Consider the following 23,836-nt stretch of genomic DNA (forward strand, 5'->3'; position numbering starts at 1 on the left):
TGTGAAGTTGTCCTCAGGTTTCCTTTTATTCTTTCCCCTCTAAAGCTTAAACTAATGTCCTCTAGTTCTAGAGTTACCAAGACTGGGAAAAAGACCAAGTGCATTCACCCCATCCTTGCTTCTCTTCATCTTATACATTTCTATAAGATTCCCACCACCCCCAGTCTCCTACACTCTAAAGAAAACATTCCTAGCTTGTCCAACCTCTCGCTATAACTCAAACCATTGAGTCCAGGCAACACCTTTGTAAATTTCCTTTGCATGCTTTCCAGTTTAATAACATTCTTCTCTTAGCAAGGTGACCACAACTGCAGCAAAGTGCGGCCTCATCAACATCTGTACAACAGCCCAACCTCTATTCTCAATGCCTGACTGATGAAGGCCAGCGTGCCAAAAGCCTTCTTCACTGCCCTGTCTACCTGTGACTTCACTTCAGAAATCTATGTACCTGGACTCCAAGGTCCCTCTGTTCCACTCCACTACTGAAGGCCCTACTATTCACCATGGAACTCCCACCTTGATTTGACTTCCCAAAGTGCAAGACCTCACACTTATCTATATTAAGCTCCATTTGCCATTTCCCCAGCTGATCAACATCCTGCTGTAATTTCTGATAACCTTTCTCACTGTCCACGATACCGCCTATTCTAGCATCATCTGCAAAATTACTAATCATGCCTTGTACGTTCTCAACCAAATCATTGATACAGATAACAAACAAACAGTAATGGGCCCAGCACCAACCCCTGAGGCAGTCCACTAGTTAGAGGCCTCCAGTCTGAAAAATATCCTTGCATTATCACCCTCTGCTTCTTCCCATCAAGCCAATTGTGTATCCAATTTGTCAGCTCTCCAAATTCCATGTGATTTAATTTTCCAATGCAGCCTACCATGTAGAACCTTATCAAAGGCCTTACTAAAATCCATACACACAATGTCTACTGGCCAACCAGTCACTTTATCAAAGAACTCTAGAACAAATTTGTGAGGCATGATCTCCCACGTTCAAAGCCATGCTGACTACTCCTAATCAAACCCTGTCTTTCCAAATACATTTTTATCTTATCTCTCAGATTTTCTCAAGTAACCTATCTACCACAGATGTTAGACTTACTGGTCTGCCATTCCCAGATTTTTCTTTGTATTCCTTCTTGAATAAGGGCACAGCATTCGCTACCCTCCAGTCTTCCAGACCTCACCCATGGCTATTGATGATGCAAAAATATCAGCCAGGGCCCCCGCAATTTCTTCTCTAGCCGCTCGCAGTGTTCTTGGATATATCTGGTCAGGACCAGGACATTTATCCACCTTCATACAGTCTAATATGTCCAACACCACCTCTTCTGTAATATGGACTGTCCCCAAGATATGGCCACCAACCTCCCCAAGTTCCCAATCTTCATGTCTTTCTCCAAGGCAAACACAGTAGACAAAATATGTGTGTTGATTGAAGAAAGGCAACAGCACAATCAAAATAATAAGGACATTTTGGACAAATAGAGATCGGTTTCATTTATGCAAGAATTGGGTGTTAAATTAGATTCGCTGTCAAACATTTTGTAAATTAAGTTCAATTACAATTCTGGAATACGTAATGTCATTTCTAACCTTATTTAGGTTTAGGTAAAAACTTATTTACCAAATGAAATACTTGTAACACAGGATTGTGACACAATTAGTCCTTGTGTAAGCCAGAGTCAGGAATGTGTTGCTGGGAAAGCACAGCAAGTCAGGCAGCATCCGAGGAGCAGGAGAATCAAAGTTTCAGGCATAAGCCCTGATGAAAGGCTTAAGCCCAAAACGTCAATTCTCCTGATCCTTGGATGCTACCTGATCTGCTATGCTTTCCCAGAAATAAACTCCCTACTCTGATCGCCAGCATCTGCAGTCCTCACTTTCTCCTTGCGTAAACCAGCATAATATGGAACTATTGCTACTGACTACCATCCTACCTCATGGTCCTTCACATCAACAACTGCAATCAATATGATTGGCCATAAATGACACCTCTCCAGTTACTTTAATAATAGATCAATTTTAATGCAGAGGATTGATTAATTTATTCTAAAAATATACTAACTTAAAAGCAGTTCTTTGTAATTCGCCCACTAAAAACTCTTTTTCAAGGCTACCTGTTTTATAGATAAAATCTGATGTCTATATTCGCAGGCCAGAAACTCGAGATCACTTTTTGAAAACTGTCTCATCGCAAGTGAGGCACTTCTGACCAATCACTTCCTCACTAGAGACGCTGACAGCAATTAAATAATGGCTTTACCTTTTTGATGGAAGTATTTCCGATAATAGTAAGCTCCAAGGTCCACATGCTCCACAATGTACCTCTTCACCTTTTCACAATGTACTGCCAAGTTTTCTTTTGATATCTCTAGCACAGCAACTCCTGCATTTGTGCAGTGAGAGCTCAGGGAAAATTCAGACATAGTTTCAAATCCACTCAGTGATCCAGAATTCGTTCGCGATAGACTTATCTTACGCTCTCCTTCTCCACCAATCTCATTCCTGAAGTATGAACAGCTCAGCACAAGTTCATTGCTTTTCTCATCCCCATAGTCTACATTGAGATTTTCTTTTGAATTCAGGTCCTCTGTACTACCTGAAGGAGAGCTGAAGCTGATTGAATGGGCCAGTGGACCAGCAGCCAGTGAGGCGGCAGCAGCCGCAGATGCACCTGTTGTGGTGTTCCTCCTCTTAATGACATTGTGCCTGGTTGTCACGGCTTCATTCAAGTCAAAGAGCACACTCTGCACGTCATAATGAGCAAAGCACTTTTGACAAGTCCAACCCTTCACACTGTCTTCTGATTTGCTGTCCTCAAAGTCTGCTGATTTGCCTAGCTCACTTTCACCTTTGGCATTGCGCAATTTGCGAAAAATAGAAGAATCCCCCGTCTCAGATTTCGATCGTCGCTTAAGTGGTTTCTCCCTTTCTTTATGGAGTGGCCTTGGGCTCCCTCTGTGTGAAAAGAAACCATCCACAAAGTCAGATTTGGTGCTTTCAACATTTGAACCATAGGCTTTACTAGCCTCTGCCTTCAGTAATTCACTCAGTTGTTCTGGTGCTGGGCTTCGCTGATCAGACTGTTCATTTCTATAACCCTTTAGCAAATCAAAAAAACTGTCCCCTGACATTCCATGTTTGTCAATGGAGGAAGTGCTGCCATATTCACGGTGAAGGGCAGTTCCCATTTTATGGCTCAATGCTCCATACTCCTCAGCTCCATCGACATCCAGCTCACTGATGGTAATGTCACTATTACTGCGCTGCCTGATTCTGCGAAGGCCCTTTGCAGGAGACTGAAGGTAACCATCTGGTGTAAGAAACCTAGAATCTAAGTTCTCCATCTCTTGGGCCTTGGGTTGTAGGTAGTCACTGTGTATCCTCCTTGATGCCAAGGACTCCAGAGAATTTTGATTACTTTGGCTCATCCGGCTGTTTGGGCTACCAGAGTGGATAGACATGATTGTGCCATCTGGGCTTCCTGCAGACTCCTGATCACTTGTTCTACAAGACTCTTTAGCCATGTCTTTTCTGGGAGGCCAGTCAGCAATCCTTGCTCGAACACCCATTTTAGGCACACCTGGCATTGCACCAACATGGTGAGCACTTTCACTTCGTGGTGGCGGCCCTGTTATACTAGATGAACCAAATGTGCCATTTGGTGTTCGGAAACGACGTGCATAGAAGTCATCAGAACGTGCACCAATAGTTAGCTCAGGCCCAACCGAAGTGGCACCAATACCCACTTTTTCAGTCTGGGATCGTTTTAGACTGGTCATGCTCCACACTGGTTTCTCCCAACAGCTTCTATTAAATGTGCAACCATCTCTTTTGGAAGAAAGAATCTCCTTGAGGACAACCTCCAAGCAACTCAATTTGAAGGATTATGTTATTTACAAATATCTGTCACTCTGTAGTATCTTTTCACATATGTTCATCTTGACATTGTTTTTAATTGGGGCTACTGTCAAACGATCCACACATCATCACAAAATGGATTTTAGATGGTATAATCACAATTGCCAAGGCTTAAATGAAACCTAAAAAAAACAAAAAAAGAGAAACCGTTATTTTGTATTTACTAAATGTTTTGAAACCTTTAACCTATAAGCAAAATACTACAGATGCTGGAAATAGCATTTCTGAGATTTTGGAAATGATGACAAAACGTCTGAGAACAAATTCACCAGCTCAGCAAGCAAGCTTAGAAATTAAAAGCATATCTCTCAGCAAAGGAGCTACTATTTCGGGCCAATGATCTTAGATTGGAACTTGAACAAAATATATTTATATAAAAGTTGCTGTTCCTGATGAAGGGCTTATGCCCAAAACAGCAACTGTCCTGTTCCTCGGATGCTGCCTGACGTGCTGTGCTTTTCCAGTGTCAAACTTTTTGACTCTAACCCTCCAGCATCTGCAGTCCGACTTTCTCCTACGTAAGTGGCTATTTTAATGATCACAAAATATATTGTGGTCCACTTTTCCATTGATGTCCTCAACTAATTCTCTGATTGAAGAAAGGAAGCAACTTTTGCTTTATAACGGGTGAACAGCATTAGAATTGAAGATTTAGGTGAACTCAGTAAAGCCAAGGAGATATGCAGCAAGGAATGGGGGAGAAAAAAAGAATATTGTAAAATGTAACACAACTGGAACCCAGGAGGGGGATTTACAAATGAACACCGTAGAAGATAACATCGCTTCATTCTGTAGTAAGTTACATGCAACATGTATACTGAGAGGAAATGCAAACATCACTGGTCCCTTCTGACATGAAAGATCACCAACATGCCATAGAATTGGCACATTTCCATTTATATACTTTTCGTCTTTAATCACCCAAGCGCTTGATATTTCAGGAACAATCTTTTGCCCATTTGAAATGTTAAAGGGTTAATTTGCTCTGCTGATCTTCAAGAAATTGGATGTCCCGGGAGTAGGCTGTTATGTTTCTCTATCTTGCAGTTAGAATGAAAAAAAATTACATTGATTCTGAATAGTAGAAGATGGCAGCAAGAACATTGCAGTTAAGATTCTAACTACACCCTGCAGTTTAAAAAAAATTATTTACACCAGATCTTACCATTAAGGTTTGATCTAAATCGCATATCATATTGTTCCTGAAAATAATCAAATCACCATGTGTCTTGAGTGACAAATGACTATGGTGGAGTGGATGGGGTTGTCTTCTGGGCATTCCTGCTGGTGATGTAAAAGGAGGACTGTTCTCTTGTTCAGAGAGGTCTCTTGACACGGCTCTGCGAAATGTGTTAAGGGCTCCTCCAAAAGCTCATACTTGCTTAATAAATTTTGGCTGTTTACAGAAGTTGACATATTGCAGTTGCATCACACACACACACACACACTCGGATACACAGATACAAACACATACACCCACACACACCCTTACTCACACAGGCATCCTCTCAGAGACATAGACCACTCTGCACTCATATGCACTCTCTCTGACAGACACACTCAACCCCCCACTCCAGTCACACGTGCACACTCCCACACGCATCCCCTCACAGACTTAAGACACTCTACATTCACAAGCCCCGACCCAGACACAGAGCCACATGCACACATTTTGTGGGGAGAATTTGTACTTGTAAAGTTACATTGTTCTTTGTTCAAAAACTGCATGAATTCATGTAAAACTCAGATTCTCATCTAAAAAGTAAGATAATAATCTAAACATCATGGCATTGACAGAGAACACAGGGGCTGGCTAACACCTTCAACATACTGTCTGGCTAACACCAATTGTTACAGCTAACCAGAGAACGCAGCTTTTTTAAAAAAGGTTTTGTGATTTACACATGAAAGAAGTGAAACTATCATGGTATTCGAACAGATGAAAGACTCAATAGACAATCATGGTATTTTTCAATGTATAATTTCAGTTACATCACACTGAAAATTTTGGTTATAAATTCTGTGCCTTACAATTGTGTCCTCCACAATCACCAGATGAAGGAGCAGCGCTCCTAAACTCATGTGCTTCCAATTAAACCTGTTGGACTATCACTTGGCGTGTGATTTTTAACCAGTCCAATACCGGCATCTCCAAATCATGACTTCTATTGACACCACTAACTGTCGGCTTAAAGTGGACAGGATCTCCAAGAAGATCGCACATATTGACACAGACATCAAGATTCTACAGAAATTCAGGCAAGCAGGAAAGATCCCAAAAGGATCACGGATCACAAACCCACTCAAGTCGACCTACAACACAGACTACGCAGAGAAACTTTGCCACCGCACCTCTTGCAAACTCCTCAATCATCTCGTGCACCAACTCTACAGCAGGCGACACAACCTTGAAATTCAGATGAAGTCCACACTCTCAACCTGCGTTTAGGATACAGCAGTACAATTACGTGACATTGCCAAACAGACAAGGCAATAAAACTATACCATGTACATGCACACAAAGAACAATAAAACTGGAGAAACTTGGCATTCTCACCAGTAATAGCAAAGCCCATCCTGGCACCAGAATAGACAACATTATCAATGTGGGAAGCTCATTATCAACTTATCAGACCACACCCTTTGACCGGAAGAGATTGAAGTTCTGAGCAAGGGTTGCAACTTCTGCCCCACCACCAAAATGGACCTGTTGGTTCTTGCAGCAGACACTGAGGAGTTCATCAGACGAATGAGATTCCGGGAATCCTTTCAAGGTTCCAGCAGTGATCCCAATGAGCCCACTGATGAACTGGAACAGTCATCACAAGGATCTGTAGAGGAGCGACCAAAGGAGGTGTCAACTTGGACCCCACTGGAGGGTCGCTGCCCTGGGCTTGACATGTATGGTCAAACTGTAAGCAAATATATAAATGCCAGATTCATCAGTCGTAGAGCTAAACATGACCCGTTCACAACGCAATGCCATTCAGGCTCTCAAAACCAATCACAACATTGTCATCGAATCAGCAGATAAAGGGGGAGGAGCCATCGTCACTCAGAATAGAACAAATTACTGCAAGGAAGTGTATCGACAACTGAACAACCAGGAACACTACAGGCAATTACCAACTGATCTGACCAAATAACACACCCGTGAGTTAAACACATTGAAGGACTAGATCCAAAGTCCTGAACAGAGTTCCCTACGCGGCCTCATCCCACGTACTTCTCATGTAGGCGACTTCTACTGCCTTCCAACGGTACACAAAGCCAACACACCAGGACGTCCCATCATATCGGGCAATGGGACCCTGTGTGACGATCTCTCGGGCTATGTTGAAGGCATCCTGAAACCTATTGTACAGGGGATCCCCAGCTTCTGTCGCGACACTACAGATTTCTTACAGAAACTCAGCACCCACTGACCAGTCGAACCGGGAACACTCCTCGTCACAATGGATGTTTTCGCACTCTACACCAGCATCCCCTACAATGATGGCATTGCTGCAACAGCCTCAGTACTCAACACCAACAACTGTCAGTCAATTGCTAAACACCATCCTACAACCTATCCGCTTTATCCTCGATCACAACGTCTTCACCTTTGACAACCAGTTCTTTATCCAGACACATGGAACAACAATGGGGACCAACTTTGCACCCCAATATGCCAACATCTTTATGCACATGTTCGAACAAGGCTTCTTCTCTACGCAGGATCTTCAGGCGAATTTGTACTTGTAAAGTTACATTGTTCTTTGATCAAAAACTGCATGAGTTCATGTAAAACTCTGTTATCTCACTTTTTAGATTAGAATCAATCTAAACATCATGGCATTGACAGAGAACAGAGGCTAACACCTTCAACATACTGTCAAGCTAACACCAATTGTTACAGCTAACGAGAGAATGCAATTTTTACAAAAAGGTTTTGAGATTTACACATGAAAGTAGTGCAGCTATCATGGTATTCAAACAGACTCAACAGATAATCAAGGCATTCTTCAATGTATAATTTCAGTTACATTACACTGCAAATTTTTGCTATAAATTCTGTGCCTTACAATCGTGTCCTCCACAATCACCTGATGAAGGAGCGGCACTCCGAAACTAGTGCGCTTCCAATTAAACCTGTTGAACTATAACCTGGTGTTGTGTGATTTTTAACTTTGTACATCTCAGTCCAACACCGGCATCTCCAAATCAAGAAAAAGAACCTAATACATATATAAAATAGCCTACTATTTTCAATAAATGATGATTATTTACTGACTTGGAAATACTAGTTCTCTGTTTAACATATTGAGGAAGATTCATACTCAGGTTTGAATTTCTGTACTCCAAGAATCACAATTACCCACTTCAATCTAACCATTCTCAATGCTAGTCATCGCATTTGTATGTATTTTTCAGCAGGTATCACTAATTAGAAACCAAGAAAGGTGATTAATTGCATTTTCCATGCTGTAAGCCAAAGATAAGATACCAATTGAGATACCACGAACCGAGATCGGATCACTCTATTCAGAACAGGAATCAAAGCTAGTTGTGTTAATCCCTTGCATAGTTTAGAACACAACAACTTTGCACTCCACCATCTGAGGAAGCCAAAATAGCATGACTTAAATTAAAAGAGAGCCGTTAGTGGACTGATATTCTATGGCTGCCAGCACATAAATATGCGTGAAACAAAAAGCAGGAAACTAAAAAATTTATGCTGTAACGTGCAAAAATATTTTTATGGACAGGTGAAATTTGTAAGTCATTTCTATTGCACAACAAACCACATACAAAGAACACTTCCTTCCCAACACTGATCAATATACGTCCAAATAAGGAATTTGAGCAGTTTGATATGATAGCCAAATCCCAGCAGTACTGGTCAGTTTTTGATAGTGGTGGAAGGAATGTGAAATGGTTAAATAAAGGCATAAAATATTGATTTGAGCAAAATTTTTTTCTCCGTTGTGAACTAGTACCAATATTTTAAATTAACTACTGACAAAGTAATGACAAACCTTTTGTACAGGTAATCAAACTAACACATGATCATTTGTTAGCATTGGGAGCAACAATTAAAAACTGATCCAGTTGAAATATGGTTGCTGACAACATACTGCACACTACCTAATTCCTTAGTTAACACTGATTAACTGCCTATCCTTACACTAATTTCCGGTCAGGCTTTAGTCAGACTAAACAAACTAAAGGTAGATCACCTGACAACCCTGTTGTTATGGTTTCTGAACAAAATAAGCTGGTTTTGATTCTTTGAATTGCTAATCGTGCCAAAGCACAGGTGAAAGTGCAGTCTTAATTTCAATTGCAATGAATTTTTAAGTTTATAAAATTGAAAACTTATTTGCTTCCTTCATTTTCCATATCTACTTTCATATTTCAACACTTTGGATCACAGTTCTATCCAAGTTAAGCACCACTATTTATCTGCAATCAATTCCACACTTGATTTGAGCTGGCAAATTCAGATAATGTTGCAATTTCCTATTTTTTCCAAGATGAGTTGCTGCACTTTGGCAGATCAAACAGGGATTAGCAACAGCTTCTCTCACCTTACAGAGTCATATAGATGTACAGCATGGAAACAGACCCTTCGGTCCAACTTGTCCATGTTGACCAGATATCCCAACCCAATCTAGCCCTACCTGCACCCGGCCCAAATCCCTCCAAACCCCTCTTATTCATATACTCATCCAGATGCCTTTCAAATGTTGCAATTGTACCAGCCTCCACCACTTCCTGGCAGCTCATTCCATACACATACCACCCTGTATATGAAAAAATTGCCCTGTAGTTCTCTTTTATATCTGTCCTCTCTCACCCTAAACCTATGCCCTCTAGTTCTGAACTCCCCCATCCCAGAGAAAATACTTTGTCTATTTATCCTATCCACGTCCCTCATGATTTTGTAAACCTCTCTAAGATCACCCCTCAGCTTCAGAGGCTCCAGGGAAAATAGCCACAGTCTATTCAACCTCTCCCTATAGCTCAAATCCTCCAACCCTGGCAGCATCCTTGTAAATCCCTTATGAACCCTTCCAAGTTTCACAATACCTTTCCGATAGGAAGGAGACCAGAAGTGCATGCAATATTCCAACAGTGGCCTAACCAATGTCCTGTACAGCCAGAACATGACCTCCCAACTCCTGTACTCAATACTCTGACCATGAAAGGAAAGCATACCAAACACCCTTTTCACTATCCTATCTACCTGTGACTCCACTTTCGAGGAGCTATGAACCTGCACTCCAAGGTCTCTTTGTTCAGCAATACTCCCTAGGACCTTACCATTAAGTGTAACAAGTCCTGCTAAGACTTACCTTCCCAAAATGCGGCACCTCGCATTTATCAGAATTAAACTTCATCTGCCACTTCTCAGCCCATTGGCCCATCTGATCAAGATTCCATTGTAATCAGAGATAACCTTCTTTGCTGTCCACTACTCTAATTTTGGTGTCATCTATACCTCTTATATAAATGATTTAGTTGTGAGCATAAATGATATAAAATAACGGACCCCGCACCAAGCCATGTGGCACTCCAATGGTCACAGGCCTCCAGTCTGAAAAACAACCCTCCACCACCACCCTCTGTCATCTATCTTTGAGCCAGCACTGTATCCAAATGGCTAGTTCTCCCTGTATTCCATGAGATCTAACCTTGCTAACCAGTCTCCCATGGGGAACCTTGTTGAACACCTTACCGAAGTCTATATAGATCACATCTACCACTCTGCCCTCACCAATCCTCTTTGATCCTTCTTCAAAAAACTCAGTCAAGTTTGTGAGACATGATTTCCCACGCACAAAGCCATGCTGACTATCTCTAATCAGTCCATGCCTTTCCAAATACATGTACATCCTGTTCCTCAGGATTCCCTCCAACAACTTGCCCACCACCGATATCAGGCTCACTGGTCTAAAGTTCAGTGGCTTGTCCTTACAACCTTTTTTAAACAGTGGTACCACGTTAGCCAACCTCCAGTCTCAGCAAGAGGCTCAGCAGTTACTTCCCTAGCTTCCCAGAGAGTTCTAGGATCATATCCTGGAGATTTATCCATTTTTGTGTTTCAAGTCATCTAGCACTACTACTTCTGTAATATGGACAGTACTCTAGATGTCACCATCTATTTCCCTACATTCTACATTTTCCATGTCCTTTTCCTCAGTAAATAATGATGCAAAATACTTGTTTAGTATCTTCCCCCATTTTCTGCTGCTCCACACAAAGGCCACCTTGTTGATCTTTGAGGGGCCCTATTCTCTCCCTAGTTACCCTTTTGTCCTTAATGTATTTGTAAAAACACCCTTTGGTTTCTCCTTAACTATTCCATGTCCCTTTTTGCCCTCATGATTCTCTTAAGTATTCTCCTACTGCCTTTATACTATTCTAAGAATTCACTCAATCTATCTGGTCTATACCTGCCATATGCTTCCTTCCTTTTCTTAACCAAAACCTCAATTTCCAGCATTCCTTTCACAGGAATATACTGTCTCTGGACTCTAGTTACCTCATTTCTGAAGGCTTCCCATTTTCCAACTGTCGAAAGTTCTTGCTTAATACCATCAAAATTGGCCTTCCTCTAATTTAGAACTTGAACTTTTAGATCTAGTCTATCCTTTTCCATCACTATTTTTAAAATAATAAAATTACGGTTGCTGGTGCAAAGTTCTTCCCCCACTGACACCTCAGTCAACTGCACTACTTTATTTCCCAAGAGTAGGTCAAGTTTTGCACCTTCTCTGGTCGGTATATCTACATACTGAATCAGAAAATTTTCTTATACACACTGAACAAATTTCTCTCCATCTAAGTCCTTAATATTATGGCAGTCCCAGTCTATGTTTGGAAATTAAAATCCCCTACTATAACCACCCTATTATTCTTACAGATAACAGATCTCCTTACAAATTTTTTTCTCAATTTCCTCTTACTGTTAGGCGGTCTATAATACAACCCCAATAAGGTGATCATCCGTTTCTTATTTCTCAGTTCCATCCAAATAACTTTCCTGGATGAATTTCCAGGAATATCCTCCCTCAGCACAGCTGTAATGCTATCCCTTATCAAAAACACCACTCCCTCTCCTCTCTTGCCTCCCTTTCTTTCCTTCCTGCAGCATTTGTATCCTGGAACATGAAGCTGCCAGTCCTGTCCCATGTTCCTAACCATGCCCTTAGTTCATCTGCCTTCTCTGACAAACATTTTAAATGACAAGCATCGCCAGAATTAGTAGTCACAACTCTATTTGTTAATAAAACATGTGCCTTGTTGTGGGGAAAAACACCAGCCTCAGAGTCAGAATCTGGGTCCAATGACAGAATTAATTGCACAAGGAAATACTGGAACTCCGGGGAGAGAAAGACACCAACAGCAGCGGTCAGTTGCGAGTCTTCTCTCGACCTGGAGCACATCTCAGGTAACCTTTATACGTCTTGCGATACATAGGTCAGTGATGAGATTATAGAGTTTGTAAGGTGGTTTGTTTATGGTAATCATTGCAGAATCGTTGATAGTTTCGATACAGGCTTCATCATTTCCAGCTCAGCCTTTGCTAAGTTCTGCGTGGTCATTGTCAGTTTTAGTATAAACATTGCCAGTTTCAACGTCTGCATGGAAATCCATTGCTGCCGTAATGGGTGTTAACCACTCTTCCTGAGAAGGACGATAACTGCAGCCCTGGCTATTAACATTTCATACTGAGTCTGTATTAAACTGTTAGCATTTCTATAAGTAGTGCTGGCTGGACCCAGACACTTCGGCGGGTAGTGTTCATTACTTATGTGTATTCTCTCCCCTACCTGCCTTAAACTAATCAACTGGATTGTGAGTGCATTGTGCTGGCATTCTGGTGTCCCCAGGCAGTGTCTGTATCTGCTCTGTTGTTTCTCTCCATATCGTGATCTGGCAGCCATCTTGTGTGTAAAGTTGGCCAACTAATGGCTCAACGGGCATCTTGTTTGTCCGTGTGCCTAGTGTCGCCCTGCCCCGTGCCATCTCTCCCTCTTCAGGCTGGGCAGCACGGTGGCACAGTGGTTAGCACTGCTGTCTCACAGCGCCTGAGACCCAGGTTCAATTCCCGACTCAGGTGACTGACTGTGTGGAGTTTGCACGTTCTCCCCGTGTCTGCGTGGGTTTCCTCCGGGTGCTCCGGTTTCCTCCCACAGTCCAAAGATGTGCGGGTCAGGTGAATTGGCCATGCTAAATTGCCCGTAGTGTTAGGCAAGGGGTAAATGTAGGGGTATGGGTGGGTTGCGCTTCGGCAGGTCAGTTTGGACTTGTTGGGCCATAGGGCCTGTTTCCACACTGTAAGTAATCTAATCTAAAAATCTGGTTTACAAGTGATAACTCTTATTGAATCCTCCTATTACAATGATGTGATTTACACTGTGCTTCAACATTAACTGAAAGATGAAAATTAGGCCAAATAGCCCTTTGAGTCAGCACTTTCATTGAAAGTGCTTAAAGTTTACCAGATTTTGACCAATTCCACAGTGCTGTTTACCCTCAATTTTTTACCCATCCATTATTAAGGATTTATCGACCTCTATCTTGAAAGTTTTCAAAGATTCTGCCTCCACTGCCTTTTGATGAATCGTTCGAAGCACACCAAACCCTTAATTTCTTCGGATCTTTGTCTTAAATCAGTTCCCTTTCTTTTTAAACAGTGGTCCTAGTTTTAGATTCTCCCATGAGATTTTCATCAGGAAATCCGTACAGTGCAGAAAAAAGCCATTCAGCCCATTGAGTCGACATCAACCTTCCAAAGAGCAGCTTACCCAGATCCAATCCCCTACCTTATCCCTGGAACTCCACGTTTACCATGGCTTATCTACTTAACATGCTAACCACTTAAATTTGGGTGACTGTCTGCATGGAGTTTGTACATTTTCTTAGGTAAACAATCCCAATCTATTCAATCTCTTCACAACTAAAATTGTTCAGTCAAGGAAACATCCATGTAAATCTCCTCTGTAACCTCTCCAGTGCTATCACATCATTCCTATAATGGGATTCCAGAACTGTACACAACATTCGTGTTGTAACTTAATCAAAGTTTATACAGTTTCAGTATTAATTTCTTGCATTCCTGACTTTTCATCTTGACATGAAACCAAGTCTAGGGTTTAACCTCGCCATTCCCAAAAGACTTGAGGGGGAGCTGGTGATACATTTTTGACCTTGTTGGCGCTCTGGGAACTCCCCAACCAATACAGCTATGTCTGCAACCAATCTTTGGCACCAGACAGGACTGCTCATCAACATCTTCATTCTGGATAACCCTAGAGGAGTTCAGCCAGTATCATCACATTTACTCCCCATAATAATATATTGTGTCCTGTACGGTGATGTGGTATCTCTGGGTTCAAAAAAAATTTCAATTGTGATTGTGACAGCCCTTTGACTTCCCCCATCACCATCTGTTGTTATTACAACTTTATGTCTGTAAAAGGTATTGGTGGAATTTCGTGACCCCAAATATGAGCAGCAAACCTTCTTTCTCCATCTGGGTATATTTAGGCTCTGCATTAGCCAAAGACCCGGATGATTACAATATTTACTGGGTGTACGTCTCCATTGAGCTACCCATGAGCTAATACTATCCCAATGCTGTCAATATCAGATTTCACTTGGGATCAATACCTTAAAGAAACCTTCACTCCCCTGAATTCTATGGTTTTGGCTACATGCCCAATTCGAAGGTTGACCGGTCTTTTAAATTGTTGATACGAGTGCCAGGAATGAGGCCAGGTTCTACATGAACTTTCCATAATACTTCACCAACCCAAAGGAAGACCTAAGCTCCACAACAGACATGGGAGCTGGGACACCTTGGATCGCTCACACTATCTTCCCATTGGTGGAATCGGACTTGTCAACTCTGTAGCCCAAGTAGGTTATTTGGAGTGCCTGGCACACACATTTTTCCCGTCTAGAAGCATACACATAGGCTTGCAATACTCCAATGTATCATACATTGGTACAAAGTCTTTTGGGTATTAATTGCAGCATACATCTGAGAATCCTCATCTAACTGCAATTGCAAGTATGCATGGCACATGCCCAGCTTCATGAAGGATAACCTTCTTGCCAGTTTTGCATATAAACCCTCTATCCAAGGGATTGGGTATTTATCCAGCTATGAAAAGCAGTTTACCGTTAACTTCAAATCCCCACAAATGCAATCTGACATGTGGCACAGTTAGTATAACTGGTACTGTCCATTCTTCAAACTGAACTAGTTTGATGATTCCTTCACTTTCCAGCCTTCTCTTTTTTGCCTGTAGGGCAAATGACACTGGTTGGGTCATCCAGAATCATGGAATTGCTTCCTGGTCAACATGCAAGGTAACCTTGGCTTGCTTTATAGCCCCTAGACCTTCCTGAAAAGCTTCCAAGTATTTAATTAGGACTTCACTCAGGCAGCCATCTTCTAACTGAAAAATGTTAATCCAATCCAGGTGAATCTTTCTTAACAAATTTCACTCAACAAGCTTGGACTTGAGCCTTTTACTAAAATCAATGATAAGTGAACCAGCTGCTTCTCATAACTGACTGGAATTGAAGTTGTGCTCTTAATCTGTAAAAGTTCACCAATATAGGTTCTCAGTCTAGACAAGGTCTTGCACAAGCTTAAGGGTTGGAATCCAGAGCAAATTTTGTTATGCGGCAATAGCCATGCTGTTATTGACCTCCATTAGAACCAGGTGACCATTTATTTTGATTGGTTGTGATTTGGATGTTGCTAAGCAATTTAATTGTGCCAAATCAGATGTAGTTGAACTTTCCAGGGTGTGCACTCTCCTGAATACCAGCCTACCAATGTGGCACAGTGGCTCAATGGTTAGCACTACTGCCTCACAGCACCAGACACCTAGGTTCAATTTCAACTTTGGGAGACCGTCTGAGTGGGTGTTGGCATGTTGTCCCCGTGTCTGAGTGGGCTTCTTCTGGTGCTCTGGTTTCCTCCCACAGTCCAAAGATGTGCAGCTTAGGTGGACTAGCCATGCTATTGTGTCCAGGAATGTACAGGCTAGGTGGGTTAGCCATGGGAAATGCAGGGTTACAGGGACAGGGTGAGGGTCTGGCTGGGATGGTCTTTGGCAGATTGGTGTGGGCTTAATGAGATGAATGGCTCGCTTCCACACTGTGGGGATGTTATGATTCTATGAGCTCTCTTACTCAATTTAAATCTGTGGGACTCTTTTGCTGTCTTGAGATTGCATACTAGCAACAACTACAACGGCTTGCCAGCCTGGATCCTGAAGAAAATGTTAACTTTTTAGCTAAAGCTTTGCTTTGTTTCGGTGTTTTGCTGGGGGCTGACCTAGAGTCCCCCTGTTCAGGATATGTCCTGAGTGAGGCAATGCAATTGTTCCCCAAGCTCAGTTGGACTGATGAGGGCATTCATTTCCATTGGAATATCCTGCAATTTATGGTCACTTGCTGCATTTTCCTTGGCACAGGATACAATACATGCTTGAAGTCCAGTCGGGCTTCAGCTAGTAGACACTTCTGACGGTTACATCACTGAATCCTACTCTCGTTGCCAATGAAATAATTCCACACAAGTATCCCATCACCAAGTCGTCCTTTAAGTACACATGGAGAGTCTTTGACACTGATCCAACTACCTCAGAGCCAACTCAGAATCAACAGGATGCCTGACGTCCTGTTTATATGTCAGGGATCCCTGATTGGACAAGGTTAGCAGCACCAATAAGGGAGCTCGTAACAGGAGGTCCATCTGGCTGACCTCATTACAAATCACTATGCTCTGAAAGGCTGGCTGTTAATATAGATGCAAAAATCACTGATAAAAATCACTCAAAAGTTAACGTGCTGGGTTATCTGATAACTGCCAGGAAAGTTAACCAAAATTTGTCTTCGTTCTAATACTTAGGGCCACATTTCACCATCCCCACCCACCCCCGAGTATCTTCCCTCCTATCTTCCAATTCCAGCTCTTTCTTTGCCAAGAGGGCCCATGTCTGCCTGTTCCAATCATATTTTCAGTTACACAGGTGGTATACACAAGGTATACACAAAGTGGGTGTGTTAAGATATCACCCCACATCATGAAATTACGTCTGGCTCTGGGTGTCCAGTCAAGACAAGCACCTCAGCAGAGTGACAGAGTTAAACTTGCTTTCCAGCGAGAAATGCTACCAACATTCATTTCAATAGGGAAACATATGACGACATCACTGTTATTCTAAATTGGTTCCATGCCACAATTTTAAGCTACACATTGATTAATGCAAGCTTAGCTCGCTTGGAACAGTGAAGAAATTCTAGAGAGCAAGAAACTGGTGCAAGCTGTGTAAAACAGATAGAATACAACAGAACTGAAATTTGTCACATGTACTTTTACACGAAAATACAGGGAAAAGTTTTAAAAGTCACCCCACTGTGGCACTTACATTAATAACAGAAGTCATACATAATAGTAAAAGACAAAAATAAAATTAAGACAAAGTTCATAACAATTCAGTTCACAGCTCCTTAGGAAAAGCTGATTAAAGAACGATGGATTACCCCAAAAATACAGACAGGACAAGACTGCCATGCCAGGCTGAGACCACTCCTCTAAACAAGACTGCCTGCCAGGCTGCTGGAACGAAGATCTCTGTACAGACTTTGCATCTGCTTGTTTCTGGGCAAAATAAACATATTCCTTTCAATTGTCTTTTTTCCCCCAAAATAATGATAGCCAATGAATAAGCATTTTCCACTTTGTTGTACATGGACATCAATGAGCAACAGAATGGAAAGAAATAACCATATCCTGACCCACACAAAACAAATTACACTGCTGGCAGAAACAATTGAAGATAAAAGGAATAATTAAGGTTATCCAATTCCTTCCAGACTGTATTCATATATTAGTCGTATTAGTTAGATGTTCACTTGCATATTTATTTATTTTCAGGTGGTGGACATTAATTGGGTGCTCATTTATAGACACATAGGCGCAAGCACGTTAAAAACTACAATTGTACGTATGCATCTTTTGTTTTAATAAATACATCCAGCAAGGGCAGACAGCTTTGGAACTTCAACAGCCCTTATTTTCTATTCACCAGATGCAGATCTGCAACATAGACCCACTCAAAGAGACATGTACAGTTCATTTTGCTGACCAGCCCAGCTCACACTTAAAATTCCTTCTTACCTCCTACGCTACACTGATACCCAATCTGCACTTAATTGATCATATAGAAGAGCTCTAAAACTAATCAACATTCATTAGTTCTTTTTCCCCCAAATTCCAAGACACTGAATAGCTAACTGGGCAGGAGTCCTACAAGACGTGTTTGCTGCTTGGCCAAAAATACTGAAGATTTTAGCATTGATTCTGTAGCATGTCCATTTTACACATCGCTGCTCTTCACTCCACACAAAGTAACTGCTGTGTCAAATATTAGGATTACTGCGCTTTGTATGTCATTTCCTGGAATACAGTGCAGCCACTGGCAAAATAACCTGGCATAGGATACAACACATTAGATTAGGTTAGATTTCCTACAGTGTGGAAACAGGCCCTTCAGCTCAGCCAGTCCACACCGACCCTCTGAAGAGTAACCCACCCAGACCTATTTCCCTCTGACTAATGCATCTAACACTATGGGCAATTTAGCATGGCCAATTCACCTAATCTGCACATTCTTGGATTTTAGGAGGAAACCGGAGCACGCGGAGGAAACCCATGCAGACTTGGGGAGAATGTACAAACTCCACACAGAAGGTCACCCAATGCTGGAATGAACCTGGGACCCTGGTGCTGTGAGGCAGCATTGCTAACCACTGAGCCACCCTAGAACAATACTGGAGTGTCCTCGTAACTTTTGCTTGCAGGTTTCTGGTTTGGGATTAGATCCTATAGCCCTCAGAATCCAAGATGAAAGCTCTACCCTTGAGCCATGGGTACAAAAGCTCTGTCATGTTGGTTTCTGAAAGGAGTTAAGGACTAAAACAAAGAAGCACTTGCTTCATTCATTGCTGTCAGCTGTTGAATCTGCTCAAGTTTTCCAAATGCAGAGTCATTTCCAAATTCAGCTCCATAAAAACATTATGGTTTTGTTCTAGCACAGCGTAAATAAAATAGAGGATTCTACTTTAAAATGTCACAAGAAATGCGTATAGAAATGAGAAAAAATATAACATAAAGATGATAATACCCTTTATTTCTATTTAGTTTGCGATCGAAGACATTTCCACTAAACGTATATTGGCATACTTACTTACAATTGAACTGATGATTAAGGTCATTTGAGAAGAAAGCCATGAAGAGATAGTAAGGTTGGTGGGGTTTTTGTCAGGAAACCAGTCTGTTTTTTTAGAAAAAGTGTTATGAACTTTGGAAAAGATCTAGAAGAGTCTGTGACCTTGGATTAGACTTATTAGACAACAAACTGAGCCTCCAGAAGGAGACTATTCCTCTAATCAAAGGTGCAAGGAATAAAAACAGAAAACATTGGAAATACTGAGACAATATAAAGGACTGAGGCTATGTCGAAAGTCTATTCCCATTCCTGGTTGATATCATAGGTTGAATAACAGCATTCAATTCAATTTTGAGCAGAATTTCTACCTTTGATTATTGTGGCTGTTTTTGTCACACATATTCCAAGCTCCCCTGGCTTGCCTCATTTTCCATTCTCTCTAAACTGGTCTTGTGCAAATCCTGTTCACCCCTTGCACCATTGATAACCTCAACTGATTATCACTGCCACGACAGTTATACAAACCTGTTTCACAACTCACCGAGCTACATATTAATCAATTCAAAGCAAGAGGACTAACAGGTAAGACAAATGAACTCAGGGCATGGTTTGGAACATGGGACTGAGATATCATAGCAATTACAGAGACATGGCTCAGGAATGGACACAGAACTGGCAGCTTAATGTTCCAGGGTATAAATGCTACCCTGAAACGGTGGTTGGGGTGGAGGGGGCAACAAGAAAAGGAGGGGCAAGTGGTGTTTTTCATTAGGGATAACATTACAGCTGTACTTTGGCAGTATATTCCTGGGAAGTTTTAGATTAGATTTACAGTGTGGAAACAGGCCCTTCGGCCCAACAAGTCCACACCGACCCGCCGAAGCGAAACCCACCCATACCCCTACATTTACCCCTTACCTAACACTACGGGCAATTTAGCATGGCCAATTCACCTGACCCGCACATCTTTGGACTGTGGGAGGAAACCGGAGCACCCGGAGGAAACCCACGCAGACACGGGGAGAACGCGCAAACTCCACACAGTCAGTCACCTGAGTCGGGAATTGAACCCGGGTCTCAGGTGCTGTGAGGCAGCAGTGCTAACCACTGTGCCACCGTGCCGCCCGTAATTTGGGTAGAACTGAGAAATAAGAAAGGGATGATCACCAAAAGGGGATTGTACTATAGATCCCAGACAGTCAGCAGGAAATTTAGAAACAAATTTGTAAGGTGATCTCAATGCCAGAAGCACCTGGAATAAGGTGGGTGAACTTGCAACATGGGTTGGGACCTGCGATTTCAATGTTGTGGCCATTTCAGAGACATAGCTAGAGGAGGGACAGGGATGGTTGTTGCAGATTCCAGAATTTAGATGTTTCTGCAAGAACAGAGATGATGTAAAAGAGGGGGTGGTTTGGCATTGTTAACCTAAGGTAGTATTACAGCAGCTGAGATAACTTTGAGGACTCATCCACTGAGCTAGTTTGGGCTGAGGTTAGAAAGAGGAAAGGAGAGGTCATCTTGTTGGGAATTTTCTATCGGCCTTCAAATCATTCCAGGATGTAGAGGAAAGGATAGCAAAGATGATTCTCGAGAGAGTACAGGGTAGTTGTTCTGGGGGGCTTTAACTTCCCCAATATTGACTGGGAATACTATAGTTCAAGTAGTTTAGATGGGTCAGTTTTTGTTCAATGTGTGCAGGAGGGTTTTCTGAAACAGTATGTAGACAGGCCAACAAGGGCGATATCATATTGTATTTGGTACTGGGGAATGTACCTGACCAGATGTTAGATTTGGAGGTCAGTGAACACTTTGGTTACGTTTACAATCGTAATGGGCAGGGATAGATATATACCGGAAGGAAAGAGGTAAAAGAACTAGAGGGCATAGGTTTAGGGTGAGAGGGGAAAGACGTAAAAGAAACCTAAGGGGCAAATTTTTCATGCAGATGGTTATAAGTGTAAGGAATGAGCTGCCAGAGGAAGTGATGAAGGCTCATACAATTGCAACATTTAAAAGGCATCTGGAAGCGTATAGGAATAGGAAGAGTTTGGAGGGGTACGGGCGGTTGCTGGCAGGTGGGACTAGATTGGGTTAGGATATCTGGTCGGCATGAAAGAGTTGGACCGAAGAGTCGTTTCTGTGCTGTACGGTTATCTGCAAGAATAATTGGGTTGTTATGCTAAGTGATTTTAATTTTCCAAACATAGACTGGGATTGCCATAGCATTAAGGGCTTGCATGAGAGGAATTTGGTCAGTGTTACAAGAAAATTTTCTTATGCAGTATGTGGATGTACCTCCTAGAGAAGGTGCAAAACCTTGGGAAATAAGACAGGGCAGGTGACTGAGTGTCAGTGGGGGAGCACTTTGGGGCCAGAGACCACATAATTCTATTAATTTTAAAATAGTGATGGAAAAGGAAATACCAGATCCAAAAGTTAAAGTTCTAAATTGGAGAAACACCAACTTTGACTGTATTTGGCAAGAACTTTCAAAAGTTGATTTTTTTTTTTGCAGGGGAAGGGACAGCATGATGTTTGCAGGTAAAGAGACGACTGGAAATGGAAGCTTTAAAAAAAAGAAATAACGAGAGTCCGGAGACAATAAGTTCCTGTGAGGATTAAAGGCAAGGCTGGTAGGTGTAGGGAATGCTGGATGACTACAGAAATTAAGGTTTTGGTGAAGAAAAAAAAGGAAATATATGTCAGGCATTGACAGCAGGGACCAAGTGAATACCCAGAAGAGTATAAAAAGGCAGTAGGAAGGAAATCAGGGAGAGCAATAAGGGGATAGGAGATAGCTTTGGTAAATAGGGTTAAGGAGAATCCAAAGGGATTCTACAAATACATTAAGGATAAAAGAGTAACTAGGGAGAGAATAGAGCCCCTCAAAGGTCAGCAAGGCGGCCTATGTGTGAAACCAAAAGAGACGGGGAAGATACTAAACGAGTATTTTGCATCAGTGTACTCAGGAGGAGAATATAGAAGATTGAGAACGTGGGGAAATAAATAGTGACATCTAGGAAAATGTCCATGAGAGGCATGGTGTTAATGGACGTCTTAAAACATATAAAAGGTGGATAATTCCCCAGGACATGATCATCAGACGTAGCTTAGAAAGCCGTGGGAAGCTAGGGAAGTGATTGCTGCACCTCTTGCTGAGATATTTGCATCGATAGTCACAGGTCAGGTGCCTGATGGCTGAAGGTTGGCTAATGTGGTGCCACTACTTAAGCCAGGGAACTATAAACTGCTGAGCCTACTTAAGTGGTAGGCAAGTTGTTGGAGGCAATACTGAAGGACAAGACTTACATATATTTGAAAGGCAAGGGCTGATTCGGGATAGTTAACATGGCTTTTTGCATGGGAAATCACGTCTTACTAATTTGATTGAGTTTTTTTTTTAAAAATATCAGAGGGTTGATGAGGACAGAGCAGTGGAAGTGACCTATATTGACTTCAGCAAGGCATTTGACAAGGTTCCTCATTGTAGACTGGTTTGTAAGGTTAGATCACATGGAATAGAGAGAACTAGCTATTTGAATGCAGAACTAGCTCAAAGATAGAAGACAGAGGGTAGTGGTGGAGGGTTGCTTTTCAGACTGGAGACCTGTCATCAGCAATGTGCCACAAGGACTGGTGCCAAATCCACTCCTTTCCATCATTTATATAAATGATTTGGATGTGAACATAGGAGGTATGGTAAGTAAGTTTGCAGGTGACACCAAAATTGGAAGTGTAGAGGACAACAAAGAAGGTTACATCAGAGTCCATCAGGATCTTGATCAAATGGCCTAGGAATGGCAGATAGTATTTAATTTAGGTAAATGTGAGGGGCTGCATTTTGGAAAGGCAAATCAGGAGAGAACTTACACACTTAATGACAAGATCCTGGAGAATGTGCTGAACAAAGAGACTTTGGGGTACAGATTCTTTGTTCCTTGAAATTGGAGTTCAGGTAGACAGAATAGTGAAGGAGGTATTTGACATGCTTACTTTTATTAGTCAACTTATATTATGAGTATAGGAATTGGGAGGTCATGATGCAGCTTACAGCTCATTGGTTACACCAATTTTCAAATCCTGCATATCATTCTGGTCTCCCTGCTAGAAGAACGATGTTGTGAAACGTGAAAGGATTCAAAAGATATTTGAAAAGATTTGCCATGGTTGGAGAGTTTGAGCTATAGGAAGGGGCTGAATAGGCAGGAAGTGTTTTTTTCTGGAGGGTCAGAGACTGAAGAGTCACCTTATAGAAGTTTATAAAATCATGAGAGGCATGGTTAGGGTAAATAGCCACGGTCTTTTCCCTGGAATGGAAAAGACCAAAACTAGAGACCGTAGGTTTATCATGGGAGGGGAAACATTTAAAAGGATCTAAGGAGCATATTTTTCATGCAGAGGATGGTGCATGTATGGAAAGAGCTGCCCAAGGAAGCAGAGGAGGCTGGTACAATTATAACATTTAAAAGGCAGCTGGATGGGTATACAAATATAAAGGGTTTAGAGGGATATGGGCCAAGTGCTGGCAAATGGGACTAGATTAATGTGGAATATCTGGTCGACATAGATGAGTTGGACCAAAGTATCTGTTTCCACGCTGTACAGCTCTATGACTATTTTATAACACACATTCGCTAGTTTGGGTAGTCCCC

The 23,836-nt window shown here is 41.9% G+C and overlaps 1 protein-coding gene across 5 annotated transcripts in view; it reads right to left on the bottom strand.

Moving 5' to 3' along the window:
• sipa1l1 (signal-induced proliferation-associated 1 like 1) overlaps positions 1-23,836 on the bottom strand; it is a 370,728-nt gene that overhangs the window by 154,288 nt on the left and 192,604 nt on the right. For all 5 annotated transcript variants that reach the window (XM_060828818.1, XM_060828813.1, XM_060828816.1 and 2 more), the window contains one exon: positions 2,279-4,058. In XM_060828818.1, coding sequence (XP_060684801.1) covers positions 2,279-3,797 — 1,519 coding nt within the window. In that variant the 5' untranslated portion in view covers positions 3,798-4,058. The remainder of the gene's footprint in view (positions 1-2,278; positions 4,059-23,836) is intronic.

This window comes from Hemiscyllium ocellatum, chromosome 8 (assembly GCF_020745735.1).
Source record: "Hemiscyllium ocellatum isolate sHemOce1 chromosome 8, sHemOce1.pat.X.cur, whole genome shotgun sequence".
Classification (NCBI taxonomy): domain Eukaryota; kingdom Metazoa; phylum Chordata; class Chondrichthyes; order Orectolobiformes; family Hemiscylliidae; genus Hemiscyllium; species Hemiscyllium ocellatum.